General features: G+C 40.9%; 1 protein-coding gene and 1 non-coding gene across 4 annotated transcripts; both read right to left on the bottom strand.

Annotated features, from left to right (window-relative positions):
* Positions 1-5,286: 5,286 nt before the first annotated feature.
* Positions 5,287-16,248, bottom strand: RBMX (RNA binding motif protein X-linked). Of its 3 annotated transcripts, none has more exons than XM_026110955.2 (9): positions 16,091-16,248; positions 14,557-14,682; positions 14,185-14,291; positions 8,471-8,642; positions 7,235-7,351; positions 6,787-6,901; positions 6,556-6,681; positions 6,377-6,480; positions 5,287-5,889 (listed from the first exon to the last, which is right to left on the bottom strand). In XM_026110955.2, exons 2-9 carry the CDS (start codon positions 14,663-14,665, stop codon positions 5,582-5,584), a joined length of 1,158 nt encoding a protein of 385 aa, XP_025966740.1. In that variant the 5' UTR covers positions 14,666-14,682; positions 16,091-16,248; the 3' UTR covers positions 5,287-5,581. The 3 variants fall into 3 exon arrangements, with proteins under 3 accessions (XP_025966740.1, XP_025966742.1, XP_025966741.1); XM_026110957.2 differs by having other exon boundaries at positions 6,377-6,465; XM_026110956.2 differs by lacking the exon at positions 16,091-16,248 and adding an exon at positions 15,302-15,432.
* Positions 14,363-14,435, bottom strand: LOC112989781 (small nucleolar RNA SNORD61). Its single transcript, XR_003260912.1, has one exon. It is a non-coding gene; the product is annotated as a small nucleolar RNA SNORD61 (small nucleolar RNA).
* Positions 16,249-18,402: the final 2,154 nt, after the last annotated feature.

Raw genomic sequence — 18,402 nt, 5'->3', positions numbered from 1 at the left:
GAAGAAATCAGGTACACTAAGACCACTTCATAACAATACACTTCCATTACTGTATAATAATGGTAATTTTTCCCACCATGTAAGTGTAGCTAAGAAGCAGAGATTGCTTTAAACAAGCTGGTAACACTTTTGTTTGACAGTAAGTTTATTAGCTCTGAAAAATAATGCAATTCTGCCCATCTGCTTGCTACATACAGGTAGACTCACTCCTAGAGTCTGCAGTCTGTATCTGAAGCTCAAAGTGACATTCTTATCCCAAACCTAAAGGCAGTTTTAAATCCTTTCAGTTAAGAAATGCATGTTTTCTTCTTAAGCTAATCCTTGTAGACTAAGTGTTGTTTAAATGAAATCAGTTTATGTCTACTGCACAAGAAGTCAATATAAACTTTATTAACTATGACTGTGTAAGGACTTCCATCAATCTGAAGTTAGTTTTCTGTATGAAAAAATGATGTCTGAGGATTACTCTCACATATATTGGCACATCAACACATGAGGGTATGAGTGCACCAAAACCTAGGCCAATTAAGAAAACACCTTGTTCCTATGGAATTGTACATGTGTAAGAGGAGGCACTGCTGGCTGGAGTTTTGTGAGAACACCATTCTGGGGATTTATCACAAATGTGGTCTCGTCAACACTTCATCAAAAAGGCTTGGACAATCATACCACTGTTAATGTAAGAATGTCATACAACTTTTAATGGTCTCTTTCTTTGTAAAGGATACCCTTTTCCTCTGTATTTTGGAGGGCTCAAACTCACTTTTATGTAACTTGCTCCTTTTTCAGCGTACAGGGAAAGCACTCTATGTGAGGGCCAGCACTGGAATGTTCTTCTGCTGCACAATCCACTAAAGCATGTACACTGACTAAAAAAAAGGGCTTACTCTTGACTCTTGGAAGAAGTTAGCTACAGAAACAGCAGCTGGTTTCCACTTATCTAAAAGCTTCTTGCATTCAAGAGATTAGTAGCACTGCTTTCAAATGCAATTCCTTAATGAAATACACCCCTCTAAAACAAATACTGGTCAACACCATATTCAAAGCCCAAGTTTTATCAGTTGTGTTTTGTTATCCTTCGATTTTCCAACACATATCCACTGCTCCACTGCCTTCTTCCAGTCACCGTAACTGAAAAAAGGGAAGTCAAGTTAGTACACTCTCAGAAACCAGCAGTCAAAAAGGCTAAATCATCTTTGGGTTGATCAGTATGTTTATACAAACACAATGCATATATTTGGGTTCTATTCAATTTGTGCCAAGGGTATGAAAATACATCAATACTTAACTACAATAATCAAAACGGTCTGAGGTCTACTTGTATTACTACTGTACAACAGTGTCTCCATGGTGAGCACCAAGTAAAGGTTCTGAAATTCCAGTGTACATTCCCTCAAAACTGTTCATCACAAAATCCCACCAGCACCCAACCATTTCAGGATGATATTCAGGAATCCCATAATAAACTTGTATGCACACATACACATCTGTAAATAATGATGTGTTGTGAATTGAATTACAAATGCAATTATTATTGATATCAACTTATGATTAAGAAAAGGTAAGCAGCTTGCTGAATTAGTACAATTACATTCTTATTTCCAGTAAGACAGCATTAGCTTTCCTGCCATGTAGTCAGTTTAAGTCCTATCTACTACTCCCTAAACTAACATTGTCACCTTTCCTGTTAGAAAATTCAGAAATGTTTGTAAACTGCAAAGTAGGCTAAGGAAGTGTATTTTTACCTTGAATATATTTATTAATTACAACACAGTCTACTAAGTACTAATCTATAGTAAAACAAATCTAATTTTCCAAAAGACAGAAGCTTTTTCACTTGCCAAGGGTAATTGATTTTATCTTCTGCTTCCCAGCCAACACAGAGAATTGAAGCTAATATGGCACAAACATATCAAAGTTGAAAACACTGACAAAATCTGCAGGGTGATTTGGCAAAACCTTGTTAAGTTGCCAAGGATGCAGCATATTAAAGAAAATACCTCACCTCTTTATTAGAGGATTCATTATCTGGGCCAGCCTCAAACTGTGAATTTACAAGTTTACTTTTACTAGTTCTTGGGAAAAAGAGAAAGAGTTTACTTATAGACACATTTCTCTAATCCAGCATGGTGTCATACTACTAAGATCAGTGATTTTTGAATGAAAAATAGATTATGTTATACAATTTATTTATTCTTAAAAAAGACACTGTAGTTCAAACAGTGTCCATTCTGGTAGGTTTTGCAATTTTAATACACTAACAGTCATGCTTAAGAAGAACATGAAAATGAAGAAAGTAGGGGCTTTTTTTGTTGAAATTGTATGAACAGTGACAGAAAATTGAAAGTTGGTCAGGGAGCAGTTTTTCTTTAATTGGTTTAGTTCTATGCTTCCTCTGACTCTTAGCAAGGAAATACACGATGTTCCCATTGTTTTCTTAAGTAAAATCCAGTACCCTGAAGTAAATGCAGACTTCTTCCTCTATATCAATGTAACAAGGGTAATTTGTCAAGGGTCCTCTGACAAAAACACTGCAGATATTTAGTTGCTATGGCTGAGGCTTTAAATCAAGAAGAATAAATTTAAGTAAACTGAAATTACAAGCATGTATTATGCAATGTAACCTATCCTTCACACAAAACACAGCTTCCCTAAAATCTTCAAATGTGCCAGATAAACACCACTGTACCAACTAAAGCCTTTTCTTTTTGCTGTTTAAGAAGCTAGTGCTTAAAAGCAGCATTTGAAATTAACAGCAAATTATGTTCTTGTATTTATAAAGTACTTTGAAAACTAATCGTTACATAAAAAGACATTTTCTCACAAAACTTCTGTAAACATGCAAAAACTTCTGTAATTTGCTGTTATCATTTACTGCATACTAGTCTTTAACAGACATTGCACACACTAAAAAGTTATTTCAAATCTTTTTGAGACAATTATTTGGTAGAAGATTTTTCCAAAAAGTTGCATTAGCATGAGAGCAACTACTGCTTTTGTTCTTTTTTTCCTGGTGAGTACCAGAGGAACAGAATCTGCCAGTCACTCTTCTACATAAAGTCTGAACACAGTTGCTCCTGTATCTACTCCTCTCTCCACTCACAGAGAATATTAATGTGGTAGGTATCAAAGTCAGGAAACACAGCTGACCTACAAAGTTCCGAATCATTTCTGAGTTGCTTGGAAGTCTACTATTTAATCTAAAGACCTTTGAAGAGATAAACTCCTAATCAAAGACTACACTCAGTTTGGTCATTTAATTTCACATTCTACCTATTTAACGAGACTGATTAAATGTCTGTACAGATGCCTATTATTCCAGTTCAGGTTTTTATTTTTTGATGGTCTTGCTTTACACTAAGATTCCTAGACTAAGTAAATTTCTGCAGTATGACTGAGAGGCACTTGTAGTTAATAGTTTATAATCTGTTGTACCCAAACTGGACCGATTTCTGCAGATGAAAAGTAACTCCTTATCATTCCTAACTTAGTAATTAAAAGGCCTGCTTTAACCTTCTGCTCCTCCAAAATTTGCTTCTGAAGAAAAAGCAGAGACTATTTAGCCACTTGGAACTGGAGATTACACCAGGAAGGCCCACTGATGTCTATAAACACAGAACCTCCAGAAATCTTCTATCTAGCTATTACACTAGCATGCTGCTTACCTTCTGCACCAGTATAGCTGCCACCCATCTCTGTCACTAACACACGTGAGTTGGCATTATTTCAGAGGCTATCTTCCAAAAATTATCAACCTGCAATTAAAATAAGATACAACAAACTGAAAACAAGCACATTTTTTGATAAGATTAAACCTATAATGCTCCCCCCCCTTCCAAAAGAGTCATAAGTTTGGGTTTGCACATTAGTCTGTTGCAAGTTTTACTACTTCTTTTTAAGTGGTGGAAGATTCACTGGCTTGGAATGGACTGGAATGGTTTAGTGATAGGTTGCATGGCTTATGGATTCTCATTCCTTTCCAATGGTGCACTGCCACGTTAAATCCATAAGTTGAACGACAAAATTTATTGAGGACTAAACGGTAGTACAAGGCTTTTGAGGTTTTTTTTAGTTGGAGGTCTTCACGTCTACTATATTCAAGAGCATCTTTTGAACTTCATGGCTTTACCTGAGTCACGACAACTTGCCACAGGTTCTGCCACATGTACTAGAATAACGCTGTAACGCAGTGTCAAACTAAACAGTCAGGCATCCAACTAAACGTCAAGTTTGCAATGGCTTGCTTCAAACTCCCAATAGCCGAGCTGATATTTGTCAATCTAAACTAATTCCTGATTTTGCAAGGCTTTAATTTTGTTAAAATATAGTATATGCAGCCTGCTTAGCATCTTCACTGAAAAATACTGGGCACAAAATACCCCCTCCCAGCCCTAACTTTGCCATATTCTGTCTACAGTGAGCTGCATTCTTAATGTCTTTAGTTTCAAAATTGGTGCCATAAATGCTTTTATCCAAGAAGAAATGTTGAATTTGGAGAACTTCTAATGTACTGCAGCATTTCTTTTCTTTTTTTTTTTTTTTAATCTAGACAGCTTTTCCATTGCCATGACGTGCAGCTTGTCTTACTGTACTAGAAGATAACTTGGTTCAATTTTGACTTAGACTGAAAAACTAGTTTGCTTTGCTTACCATCTTTGCTGTTTCACAGGCATTTGATGCTTTAAATCAGTTGTGGAATGCTGAAAGATTCACTTGTTTTTATGAAGCCATAAGCCTTTGAGAGGTTGGAGAAAGACTTCTTTTGCTTATCTTATTTTCTCCTTTGGAATCAAAGATGTTCCTTTAAAAGTGAGACACTACAGAGTTGCAAAAATTTGAAACAGTATGAGTAAGCACTGTTTTGCAGCTTCTTTGATGGAACTGGTCAAACTTTTTTTATTTTACAGTATTCTGTAGCTGACTTACATGTACATGGTTTATTTGGTTGGGAGATCTTTTCAAATTCCCCATCAAACAGTAGAAAGGCAAAGAATAGTATTATCCATTTGCTTTTTCAGGTTAAGTGACTGCTATCCTGCATTTCTCTTTACACAAAAATTTGAAGGCATTTTGTATTGGGGACACCATGTGACTTCAGTATCTAGCCAAACTGAACTTCTAGTGTGGAACAGCCCCACCACCCTCCAAATCACAAGCAACTACTTTGTTTAAGAATGAGAGGCTGAATACGTAGAACAATCCATCTCCATGTTAGATGGCTAGCTGTTGTGTGGAAGATCTTAAGAACTGCTTGTTCCATTCATGAGGAAAATCAGATGGGAAGTGTGGCATTTCAGGGAAACTTTACTTTGAAAATTACAACACTAGTACACAGCTCAAGTTTTATACATTTAACATCTGCTTTTTGAAAGAAATGTTAACAATTTTGAAATGAAATTAAACATTGGTTTAACTTTTCCTCACAAAAGCATAAAAGTCATGGAGGGGAAAACTTAACAGGCAACAATAAAAAAAAGGTAAAAACAACTTTTCTTTTAGTAGTCCTCTGGTAGTAAAGATAGAACAACTTCCACTTTGTTTGAGAAGTAATCTGTCTTGGTCCAAAAGCTTAAGAATGTTTTTAGTATCTGCTTCTGCCTCCACCTCTATCAGATCGGCTTCCACCACGGCCACCACCTCTGGGTGCTCCGCGGCTTGAACTACTGTATGAATCACGAGGAGGTGGATAGCCCCTTTCCATGGATGGGGGAAGACCCCTGTCTTGTCTTCCAACACGATCACGGCCACTTGAGTAGACATCGCTTCTGCTGCTTGAGTAACTTTCTCGGCTTCCATATCCATCTCGTGTGCTGCCGTAATCATCATACCGACTGCTTCCACCATAAGATGGCGGGGGCCCTCGTGCAGGTGGAGCACTACGTGAGTTACCTGCAGGGTCAACGGTCAGGTAATATGGCAACACTATAAGTTATATATAACAATTTTTATCTGAATTTACAGAATTGCTGTATTAAATGTTTACTGTTACTCTTTTGTATTGAGAATAATCTGCCACATTAGCGGTATTTAAAATGGGGGCTACATATCAGGCAGTGAGTGGATTTAAAGACTTTGAAGGAATGAAGACGGTGTTTATTCAGGCAGGCTCTTTATTGGGTACTCCAGAACAGCTTGTTATTTTAGAGAAGAAACTCAGCCATATTTTCCAGAGACAGTTGCAATTCTGAACTGTAGACTTTGCTTCTTTAGTTTATAGCTTATTTAACAAGATGATCAAATGATAACCAACAACTGCACTTTCACTGTGGGGGGGGGAAAAAAAAAGGTGTGCGACTTCCCCCTAAAACATGAGCAGCCTAGTAAAGACCAGAATGACACCCGTACAAATTACATGATACTCAAAATGTAATCTTACCGTAACTCTCATATGAATCTCTGTAGGAGCCTCCACTTGGATGATCTGAGTAGTCTCTGTCACGTCCACCGCCATATCCATCACGATCACTGTAAGAGGAAAGACTACTGAGACTCAGTACAAGTCAGTAGAATCATAGCAAGAATAACTGATGTGAAGAAAAATCTAATGCTAGGTACCTATAGCCTCTAGAGGGGTACTCATCACGTGAACTGGAATGACCATAATCACGATATGCATAGTCTCGTGGAGGTGGCGCATAGTCCCGTGTATCCCTTGAACTGGGATAATCTCTACTTGAGTAACTAGAAAAAAACCAAAAGTTATTAGCTGCATGTCACACTGAGATCAGGGACCTTACCTGGAGAACTACAAACATTAAGCCATGCTAAATTGGTAGAAGAATTTACCCATCTTTAGTGCTATAGCCATCATCTCTTGGCGACATGTAGACATCTCTTCGGGATGGCATTGGCTCTCTGCGTGGAGGACCACCATAGCTGTCTCTTCCACGTGACACAGGAGCTTAAAAGAGGCAGTTCAAATTAAAGAAGTTAATTAGCAGCAGCCACACAGCAGACTCCAAGACAAGTATGAGCAGACTGTTTACAGTGATTTTAAAAGCTTAATCACTGTACGCTGAATTCATGTTATTTTATGGTTCTGCTTGTATGCTTTTAAAGCAGCACTAAAGGAACATGTTCAAAATGCATGAAAATGATGTTTTTATGAAGAGAACTGATAAAACAATGCACCATCCCACAGGAGGTTTAAAGTCATCAATAATTTACATCAGTGCCTGAAGACAGATTAGGGTGCTACGAGACTCTGCAAGAAAATAATTCAACACGTCCTTACCTCTTCCTCCCATACTGCTGCTACGCACTGGTCCTGAAGGTGCAGATCTTTTAGGCGGTGGACCTCCACTTCGTGGAGGTGGACCTCTCTTCATAGGAAGTGGCCCTCGAGAAGACCCTAGGAGGATAAGGTATGCACCAACTTATTATTTCTGTGATACTGATCTGTATGCCCCTATAATCTGAACTGTGATAACCTGACATGCTGTATCATCATTGTACGATCAACAATAAACTTTTAAAATTAGACCTCAGAAAAGCTTTCTTTTGTATTTTGGTCAGAGCTAGATGCTACAGGCAGAATTGAGAGCATACCAGATTAACTTTAACAGGGTCTAAATTCCTGCCAAGAACTGTCTTACAGAACTGATCCAAAAAAACCACAGGCTGTGGCACAAAGGGAGAAAGACAACTGATGTTTGCAGATCAGTCGCAGCTTAGATTCTCAACAAGTTATGGTTCTCAGAAGACAGGAGCCACCTGGGAAGATGTACTAGAGAAGATACTATATAAAGAGGGGACAAAGGCACTACATGGTCTGTGGGACCTAGTACACAGACTCTTCAAGAATGGCATTTTCAGCATTTCCAGGGTTTTTCTGCATTACAGCTTTTACAGTTATGCCTCAGATGCTGCTTGCCTTTTTTTTAAGTGATGGTTTGTTTTGATACTGAAAAGTCTCTGAATGAACAGATACATCTTAAGTTAAAGGATATCCAGTATCAAGTATTGTACTGATCTTCCTACTTCAGAAAGCTTCAACTCAACACACTTTTTTTTAAACAACAAACAAGGCTTAGCTTCCCAAACTCCCACTAGGATCTGGAAGGATCAGTCATTTAAACAGGTACAATTTAATGAGTTTAGACCTCTTGCTAGTAAGAATGAAAGGCAGTCCCCTTTCCCTGGTGGAAGAATCACTTTTTCGACTTGAATACCAGAAAGCTTCCTTTCTCACGTGCAGGGCAGGAGTTTTGCTTTCCTTTCATAGCCAAAAGTCAAGTGGAGTGTTAGATGTAGAAGGGAATCTTCATATTTGAAAGCCTTTTCTTAAGGTGTGCTTGCCTAATCAAAAATTTGACTCAACTGCTGAGATCATATTTCACCATTTTAATAAAGAACATTGAGTGCACTATTCAGCTGTTTGATTTTTTTTTTCCAGTAGGATTACTGTCATCTTCCAATCGGATTGTCTTGTATGTTGTCCAAGTATATAATGAGATAGGTAAATACATACCCAAGTGACTCCCTCTTGAAGGTGGTCCTCTCGCGCCACTTCCGCCTCTTCCACCTCTAAGGCCCCTGGGAGGACCTCTGCTTCGTGGAGGGGGTGGCGGCCCACGCCTGCCACCACTTTCAAAGGATGGCTTGGTTGCTTGTTCCACTTTAATTGCTTTCCCATCTAATGACTAAAGAAGAAGCTGCTTTACTTATTGCTCAGTCATGTTTGTATTTCTTAAATTAAGCCCCTCTTGTTTCACTATTATAGGGCTTCCATTTTATAAAGTTAGAGCAACTCTAGAACTGATTCAAGTCTTCAGTATTAGTCCCCATGTACTCAGCAGCATGTTGGGCCTAATTTCTACAGTACTTCATTCCTGTGGTATTGATGAAAAAAATCTAGAGCAGCATCTGAAAGGACTTTCAGTCAAAACATAAGTGTCCAATGATTACGGCAGCCCCATGTCATTTATTCTGTAAATGAAATATGTTTTATGATCTCCAATTTATTTTCAATTGCCATGGACTTTTGTACCAAACTATGACTGAGCCAGTAGTTACAGGATTAAGCTGAAGAAATCTTAGCTTCAGTTGGGGTTTCTGGCAATGGGGAGGCCGTTTAGTACATTTTCTTGATGTCCTGATAAAACGGTGATCACTGAAGTATTTAAAAGTAATTTCAGCATCTATAAAGCAGACTGAATATGATAGTTCACACCTCTTTTCTACTGTTTCAAGTTGTGTATTCAAAAAAATGGTGACTGTCACAATTTATTCTATGACTTGTTTCTTTCCCAGAGTAGACTCTTTTTGAAGTGGAAGCTGTTTCTGGAGTTTAGACCTGCAATAACAGGAACTCTGTGGCCAACTACTGTATCTCATATATGAGCAGGTGGTAAGACACATTCAGTAATGCAACTTAGTTAAACAAGTTTCTGTGCAATCTGTCAGTCACCACACATTTGCTAATTAGAACAGAGCCAAGATCACAATCCCTACAGAAGATCTGCCATTTAGGTTACTGCACTTCTATCGTGGCAAACAGTGGTTTATTTGCCTTTTTAGAAGTTAAATATTTAACTCAAGTATGAAAACTAATGAATTACATAGTCAGAATTGTTTACTGCATTTCTTTGCTCCAATAAATGAACAAGAACATGACTGCTAGTAATGTTTTACTCTGGACTGCTGGTAGTTGTTTACTGAGGTTTTAACCTTTTTCCTTTTCCACTGAAACCCTTTCTAAAAACAATTATCCACTTCAGCAGCTCAAGTACTCTACCAGCAAACATAGTGCTAACCACTGTTTGAAAAAAGCTGTGTATATCCAGTGGTTCAACTCAATATAATGTGAGGGGAGAGGAAAAATAAGCGCACTAGCAAAACAATTTTGTTTTTGGCTTTGAGTAAACAAAAATACTTTAATATAAGGTTCCCCGAAGAGCCTTTGGCATAACAAGCTGAAATATTCCAGGAGTGAGCGTTTGTACCTATAATCACTGGAATGTATTAAATCTACTATTATTTTGTCATCATCTCTTGTCTTAGTCATCTTTCTCGTAACAGGAAAAAGCAGGCTTGAAGCCTTAAGCTTTATCATCATGACAACTGCTGTCCTCAGTTTCATGGTAGATTCCTGACAGCTTGTCTGAATCTTGGAAACCAAACACCACCCCTTCTGCTAGCAGGGTTCTGAACACCTGGATGCCAGTTCCAAGTTCTTCCTCTCTCTCTTTTTTTTTTTTTTTTTTTTAATGTAAGGAGGAACAGTTTTCTTAACTATTTCTATTTCATTTTGCCTTATGCTTAAGCATCTTACTGAGGCAAAAGTTTTTTTTGTCTTCCCAAAACTGCTTTATACAAACAGTCTTAAAAGGCTAAGCTGAAAGTCCAAGACGTCCTTTTGTTAGGTCCAAGAAAATTCTTATTTTTCCTCTGTATTAACTAGGAAAAAGTATTTTTCAAAAGGTTTGTCCTATTTTAAAACAAAAGGGACAATTTCACTTTATAGTTTCTCAGAAGAGACAAGGAATAAAAGTCTCATCTCATTGAAGAGATAAAACTCAGACAAGCCATCTCACAGTAAGGAATTTTCTCAACGGGCCCAAAGCACCAGCTGTCAGCATAAACACTCACTTGCTGGCATTTATAACCTTGATTCAGAGTGTTACAGTAGCATTTTTAATAGATCTGGGCACCATACAGTTGTATCATCTGGGTGCTAAAAGCAGGAAAGTCTACTATACAGATCCATTTAAGGATAATAAAGATATGATTGGCAATTGTAATTAAAACTCCTTATGTGGAATGAACAATCCATACAGCTTTGTAAGGGTGAGCTGGGGAACCTCAAACAGAATTAAAGAACTGTCCTGCAAGTGGCTCCAGATTTCAACAGAGAAGTTAAACGAAGTATAAACTTGGAAAGTTTTAGGACTGAGGCAGAATTTAAGTATTCCCAAGAAATAGTAAAAAGAAGCTGGTGAGAAACTGCAGGTTGACACCACACAGGGCTCTCCTCTTCAACAGATCACTTCATTGTTATTACTGCAGTGACTATGATTTTAGCATGTTCCTTGACTGCACAGCAAGAGGGCTTCCATTCACCAAATATATTCAAGAACTGAAGATTCTTTTATATCAGGCAGAGCTTCTCCACATTGTATCACTTCTGGAAATTCTTTCCTGTTGATTAGAGGAAGACAACCTTCTGTAGCACTAAATGCAGTTTAGACTGTCGCTTGAATTGTAGTATTTGCTGCCAACCTCTAACACAGTCCAACTGGCTTGGCAAGTCTTCACTTGAATTAAACCTCTGGCTCATTCAGGATGTTTCCTCTAAGGTCATATTTTCTCTTTAATGATCCATTTTGTCCTCAGGGCTCAAAACCAAAAGACCATAAAACAGCCTAATGCACAAATGTCCACTTGCAGTATTCATACTTGTGTCCAGATAGAGATTTGTATTTCACGACATCAGGATGCAGACTTGACTACCATACAATTAAAGTTCTTCTTAAAGGCAGCTAATATTTTGCTGTTAAAATATTTCTAACATATCTTCCAAGCTGCTCAGACAGGTTTAGTTAGATCTAATTCTGCAGAGAAGGCAATTTAAGCAAAGGATCACTGCTGCTGCCCCTCCCCCTGCCCCAAACATTTTCTCCTGACCTCTTTCTACAGGACTGAAATTAATCCTCAGCAAGCACACTTAGACTAGTTTATGCTTGCTGCATTTTAGAATGAAATGTTAACCTCCTTCCTTCCCTCCACCCAGAAAAGAACAAAACACTGGACAAGTGTTGTTCCTAAACATCTGCAAAGATAAAAAAAGAATGAATGAACTGCAGATTTACTCTTACAGAATTTATCCATGTCAGTCTCTTCTACTGGCTTCAACTTTGAACTCCTTTGGAATGACAGAATGAACCAGAGGCTGGCAATACAGAACTCTTTTCCCTGGCTAGACAGGTCAACTAACTACTTACAATAAGCAGATTGCTTAAATTGCCTGCACAGTGCTTCTGCTTCTTTTCTAAGTGCCTGGAAGCCTAATGAGTGCTCTAATCCATCACTTCAGAACATCCCCAAAATTCCAAGTTCTGACTGATTAGAAGAACCTCTTCCAACACCATGCCTCAAGCATCACTCCTCCTCAGACATAGGATGCAGTCTTTGAGGTACAAGCAGCAGTTACTGTCCAGAAGGCTTTCTGAAGGCGAGGACCAGACCCCATCTCACAATCATCTTCCAAGTCTTTGATATCCATGACTGAAACAAGCTAAACCAATACAGAACATGCAAATGTAGACAGCAATATCTGAAGCTTTATGATTTAAAAAGGTCATTCTTGGCCAGATCCTGAATAGGGATTTTTTTTCCATACACTATTCGCTGCAAGTCCAGAGCGGATGAGGATACTTTTACCTTTATAACTTTAAGACAGAAGTTACAGAGAATGACGACCCACAAAGCAGTACTTTCTAGCAGTTCTTGAAGTAATGTCGGTGGTGCATTCCAGAACATGCAGAGATTACCTCAGACAAACATTAAATCTGATTCAGCTACTTTACTAACCATTCCTTTCCCAAGAGTTTCCAAAGTGATCAGGCAGATGTCATAGCATTCCAGATCCAAAACAGTTGGCGATTTATTTTCAGATGGATTTTCATTTAAGAGCTGCACTCCACAAACTTCTTGGCATGAGCAACTGAATTCCTTCCAGTCTGTCAAATAGTTGTTAGTGCTTGAAGTTACCTCATATGAAGGTACAGCTGAATGATTACTTCAGAGCAATTCAGGGCTTAAGAACTGCAGGCAACAAGTCTTCAGTACTGCAGCAAACTACGCAATGGAGGTAAATTTAAGTAACAGGAGCACCTTTAACTATATTTAGACTGGTACAGAAAGGACTTTATCTCAGTTGTCACTCTCCATCTTCACAAAAATGATTAACTTGTTTAAAGTGGAGGCAAGTCTCCAAAGAAAGTAGCACAAATTGTTGTGAGAATGTCCACAAACACCAAGAAATTAAACGCACACACAGAGCAAGTCTGCTAAAACTTTAAATACAAAACAAGTTTTGCTAGCAATTAGCGTTCACTGTGAACACTTACAGCAAGCTCATTTTGTTATTCTCAGAGTGGAACTATTCACTAAGCTTTACTTACTGACTCTGCAATAACTGACTTTTCTTTCAACTCAATATATCGTGTTAACAAGACATATGGCTGTCAAGAGTCTGAGTCCTTCTTAATACAAACAGTATCAGTAGAGACTTCTTCACCTTGCACGAGCAGCATTTAAGAGGCCAATTCAGTTTGTCCTTAACGCAATTGTTTAGATTATGCAAAGAGCAATCACAGCCCAAAATGCAAGTTCACTGGGATGACAGTTCACACTGTCTAATGAGACAGCAGCCCTATGAAGATAGCCAGCTACTGACCATTAAGTTGCAGATTTGCATCTAGTTTTTCAAACACATGTTGAATGAGACCTCTAGAGATCACAATAGCCTATAACCCTCCTACAGGCTATCCCAAGGTTAATCTCAAAACTCTTGCTCCAAGCTCTCTCTTTCAAAAGAAAGAAAAGACATGAAATGTGTATTTCCACTTTAAATCACATAGTTTCACTGTAGGGTGTAAACAAGCAAATTCCATTCTGGCTAACTGCAAAGTCATTTCACAGTAACTGGCAAGATGCTTCTCATACATGCCAAGTGGGTTGGTAATGCAACTCACAAATGTATAAAGATACCTATTCACTAATAAATACTGCATCAACACTCAGCATAGTGGGCAGGTCACATCAAACTCAAATTAAGGGAAGCATTAGTAATTTCCAGATGCTTCACTTCCTGAAAACATCATCTACACAGTACCACAGTCAAATACTATAAAAAAAAACATTAGAAGAGACATAAAAGAATGAAGAGCTGTCTACTGGAAAGTCCTCCATCACCAGGGGGAGGAAGGAAAAAAAAAAAAAAAAGAAAAAAAAAGTATAACCGACTGACAGCCAGACTTTACTTTCTCCTGTTAAATCCAGGATCAGAAGAAAGTGATTCCAGCTTCATGGAGCTAGAGCAAGTAACAGTTTTGCTAAGTTTTGAATTATGACTTGTCTCTAGGATCTTTGAACGCGGTGCCTGAGTTCTATTGATTTACACTATGTATCAATATTGCCTGTCAGCAGCAACAGCAACGTATGATTGGCCATAATTCCTACCTTTCCATTCATGTCCCTGGCAGCATCTTTTGCATCTGCTGGACTCTCAAACGTGACAAACGCAAATCCTCTGGACTTGTTGGTTTCACGATCTTTCATCAAGAGAACTGCAGATATAAAATTACATGTTACCCTTTTCTGTAGTTAGGCAGCAACACTTAACCTTTACCTAACCTTTAAGCTCAGAACTTCTTAGAGGACATGAGAGCATCATCATTTCAGATGATCAACACCACAAAATTCATCACAGCCCTTTTATATATATATATATGTGTGTGTGTGTGTGTACATATGTATATATATATACACACACACACACACACACACCAGCTTTACAATTAGCCAGTAGTATTTTGTTTGTTTGTTTTTTACCTTCCACAATGCGCCCATATTTGCCGAATACAGCCTCAAGGGCTTTTTCATTTGTCTCTGTGTTCAGGCCCCCAATGAACAGTTTCCCAGGACGATCTGCTTCAACCATTTTGATTCCGTAATGACCTATTAAAAGCAAAAGGTTGTTATTAACAAAGCATTAGACTACAACAGAGACTTCCACACAACCCCATGGAACATAACTTCTCCCAAACACACAAGCAATTCTCTTGAACAAGATGTCAATAAAGAGCTTTGAGGTATAGAGAACAAAGTAAGAAACAATTGTTAGACCAAAGAAACTAGACAAAGTAGGGCCTACAGTTACTTCTTCACATTATGTAAGTTATTTCAAATAGATTCAATTAACCTTGAAAAGAGAACCAAAGTAGAAACAGCAACAGTTTTAAGATCAAACAGGTGTGGTGGATATGAAAAGCCTTTCAGGGTTCCTGTCATTTCATCCTCAACAATAAGCCCAGCATCCCCTCCCCACAAATCCTGTTCTAGATTAATCAACAAATATACTTATTATGTCGAGATGCAACTAAATTGTAAACTGAGTCAGCTGTTGCCAACATTTCAATTTAAGCTAGTTCTTTAAGTTATTTTAAATATGTTGGCAGCACGTGAAAATCCTGGCCTAGACCACGTATCAGCCTGAAGGGACACCACCCCATCACTGCAGTCCTACACAGCCGGGGGAGGGGAGAGAAGGACTCGCCGAACACAAAGAAAGCCAAACCTCAAAGCTCCTGGCGAAATGCCTGGCGCCTACGGACACATGGCGCCGGCCCAGTGGCGGGAAAGCGCGGAGCAGCACACGAGGAGGGCCCGCGCAGCGACCGCAGCACGCAAGGCGCGCGGGGACAAAGCGGCCCCCCAGGGGCGGCGGATGCCCGGCGCGGGCCGGGCCATCCCGGCTGCGCAGGCCGCCCCGGAGGCCGCGGCGCGCGCGGCCTCCCCCCTCCCGCCCCTGGAAGGCGCGAGCCTGGTCAGGGGAACGGGGGCGGGGAGGGGGCGTCAGACCCTCCGCGGTCTCCAGGCGCCTCCACAAAATGGCGGCCACCCTTGGCAGGGATTCTTCTCCCTGCCGGCGCCGGCCCATCGCCTCAGCGCTAACCAGACCGCGCGCCTCAACCCCGCTTCGAACTATCCGCGCGGCCCTCAAGGCGAGGCCGCCGCCTCTTTGTCCTCCTCACGGAGGAAGAGGACCACGCGGCGGGACCCCGAGGAGAACCCCCCGCACCTAAAATGGCGGCCACGCACCTCACGCGACTGGGACCCCCCCCCCGCGCTCCGCCACAGCCATGCTATTCTTTCCACCCGGCACGGGGGCAGGCAGCCAGGGGCGGGGGCCTGGCTCCGCCGCGCCCGGCCTCAGGCCCGAAGGGGCGTGCGTGCAAGCAAAACGCATCTCCCTCACCCGCAGGCCGGACCTCCCGCCGCACTGCCGCAGCGCCCAGCGCCGCGGGGCCGCCCTTCCCACCGCCCCGGAGCCCCCGGCCTGCTCGTCACGCTTTGCAGCACTCACCTCCGCTCCGACCGACCTGCAACTGCGCAATGAGAGCGAACAAAGGCGCTGCAGGCCTTTATACCGCTGACGTCACCGGCCGGCCGGAGCCCCGGATGCAGGCGGCGGCGGGCTCGACAAGGGGAGGCCGCTGTCCGCCGGCGGCGGCACGGAGGTCTCGCCGGGCCGGGGCCTGCGCAGGTGCGGCGGCGGGCAGCGGCCTCAGCGAGAGCCGGAGGGCGGCGGGCTGGAGCGCCCCGTTCTGCGCGGAGACGGGCGGGCGCCGGCGGGGCGCGATAGGCGAGCGTGGGTTTGTCGGCTAACTCGGCGAAGCGTCCCGCGGCGGAGCGGCGCTCGCCTGTTGTCTGCAGGCGCCTCAGCGGCGAGGCGCGTCAGCTCCCCTGCCTCTCTCGTCCTGTTTCCGACCTGGGCGGCAAAAGCAGCGGTTATTTCACTCGGGATGCAAAACAACTCCCACAAGGGTCAGTTTAATCTTGTGAAAGTGTCTGCAGGAAATTAGCACAGTCTAGCTAAAACAATCTGAAGGCAGTTCTGGTTAATTGGGATTAATGTGCCTGTCAATGCTCCTTCATAGGAGACTGGTAGTAAACTGAAATAAACTCAGCTAAATTAGTGCTAAACATTGTATTATAAACAATGTATGTCACTTCAAACTATCTCATTTTTAATTATACATGAAAGTCAATTGTGGCTACTTTTCTTTTAACTCGACAGCTGAAAATGGAAAAGTTAGGAGGAAATCTATAGATATAGAAAACTGCTGTTTTCATTGTTTTAAACTGTATGTAGCTGAACTGTTATTAGTCATTCAACAAGACCCAGTCTAATTAACACTTCATATTTTAATTTAAAAACAAAAACAGATTTTTCAGTTATCTTCTTAAAAATAACTGACAACAAAAGGGAAGTTGTCTGATTGTGTTTTCTTTTATGTGTTTTTTAAACAATGCCTTTTTTTTTTGCAAATCTGTCTTTCTCCTTTCTTTACCTTTTTTACAGAAGATCAGTATGCACTGTGAATACTGTCACTGAAAACTGGTAGCCAGAACCTAAAAATAACACCCATTCCCACTCTTTGAAAGACCCTTAGAGTTAATTTCAACAAGATGCACAGTCAAAGGAATTGTAGGTTCCTAGAATGTTTCAGGATTTCATGTAGCTTCTTGTTCATCTTTGAACAGTGAGGGAACTGTGCCAAGATGTATTGCAGGTAAGTTACTTAATGCACCTGGTTCCCAGGCTGAAGTCCCATTAAGATTAACGAGGAGACTTGGAAGAGAAACTCAAGTGAAGCCCCTGATCCCAGGTTTGAATAAGAGGATGCCAAGGGCCAGTCCCCATGTGTTTCTGGGGGGTTGCCATGCTGAGGATGTCTTTGTGGTCTGAGGAGCTGTCTCTGCAGACGTGTTCCTATACTGCACCTGCATCAGCTGTTCAGGTCATCAGGTGGCTTTTCTACAGCTTTTCAAAGGTTATCTGTGCTATATAGTAAGCAGTGCTGCCTGGTACATTTTCAGGCTCTTACCTGTACATACTAGGATATCAGAAATCATAACACATCTGAGCCTATGAAGTCTCTAGGGCTGGCAGGGCTCCACAACTAACCTGCTGGGAGGTAATAAGAAAATGCTGCCCTTCCAGCTACACCTATTGCCCTTCCAGCCCCCTCCCACACTGTTACCTGCCCCAGCTGCATGGAGGAACAGGAGGAGGTGGGTAGGGTTGAAGCACTCAGAAATGCTATCTCAGTTTCCTAGGTCATGTTGCCTTATAATAATCATAGGAGATAAAGAATATGGTTCACTGTGGCAGTCTGATTCACGGACTCCGATGTGCTGGATCAGAATCAACTTTATTCAAGCAAGCAAGCCCTTTATACAAGCTGTAGCCCGGATCGGTACTTTCTCAAAGGTCATGTTCCCATCATCACTCCTTCTCATTCCATGCGGCTACTACCTTATCTACATACTGCTATTTATTCCTCCCAAGGCTTTCGGCTCCTTAACTCTATCTTGTCCAATGCCTCGCTGCCTGCCCCTACAGTCCACCAGCATATTACCTTACTCACTTTCTTAATGCATGGCACAGGCATTGTTCACTCCTCTGGGATTTCTCTTCTCCTTCGTGGTATTCTTCAGACTTTGCTTTCTGAGAGGTTGCACAGAATCTGTAGACTCTTTATTAGTACTGCCCAGTGCAGTTACAGTCACAGGGCTTCCTAATTTTCATATCCGGATCAGGGAACATCAAACTCTATTCTTCAATTTTTCAGTCTCCTCTGTTCAGTTACAGACATTCAACAGCTCCATGTA

Source organism: Dromaius novaehollandiae, chromosome 11 (genome assembly GCF_036370855.1).
Source record: "Dromaius novaehollandiae isolate bDroNov1 chromosome 11, bDroNov1.hap1, whole genome shotgun sequence".
Lineage (NCBI taxonomy): Eukaryota > Metazoa > Chordata > Aves > Casuariiformes > Dromaiidae > Dromaius > Dromaius novaehollandiae.
Note: the sequence above shows the minus strand (reverse complement) of the source record. Positions and strands in the feature narration are given on the sequence as shown.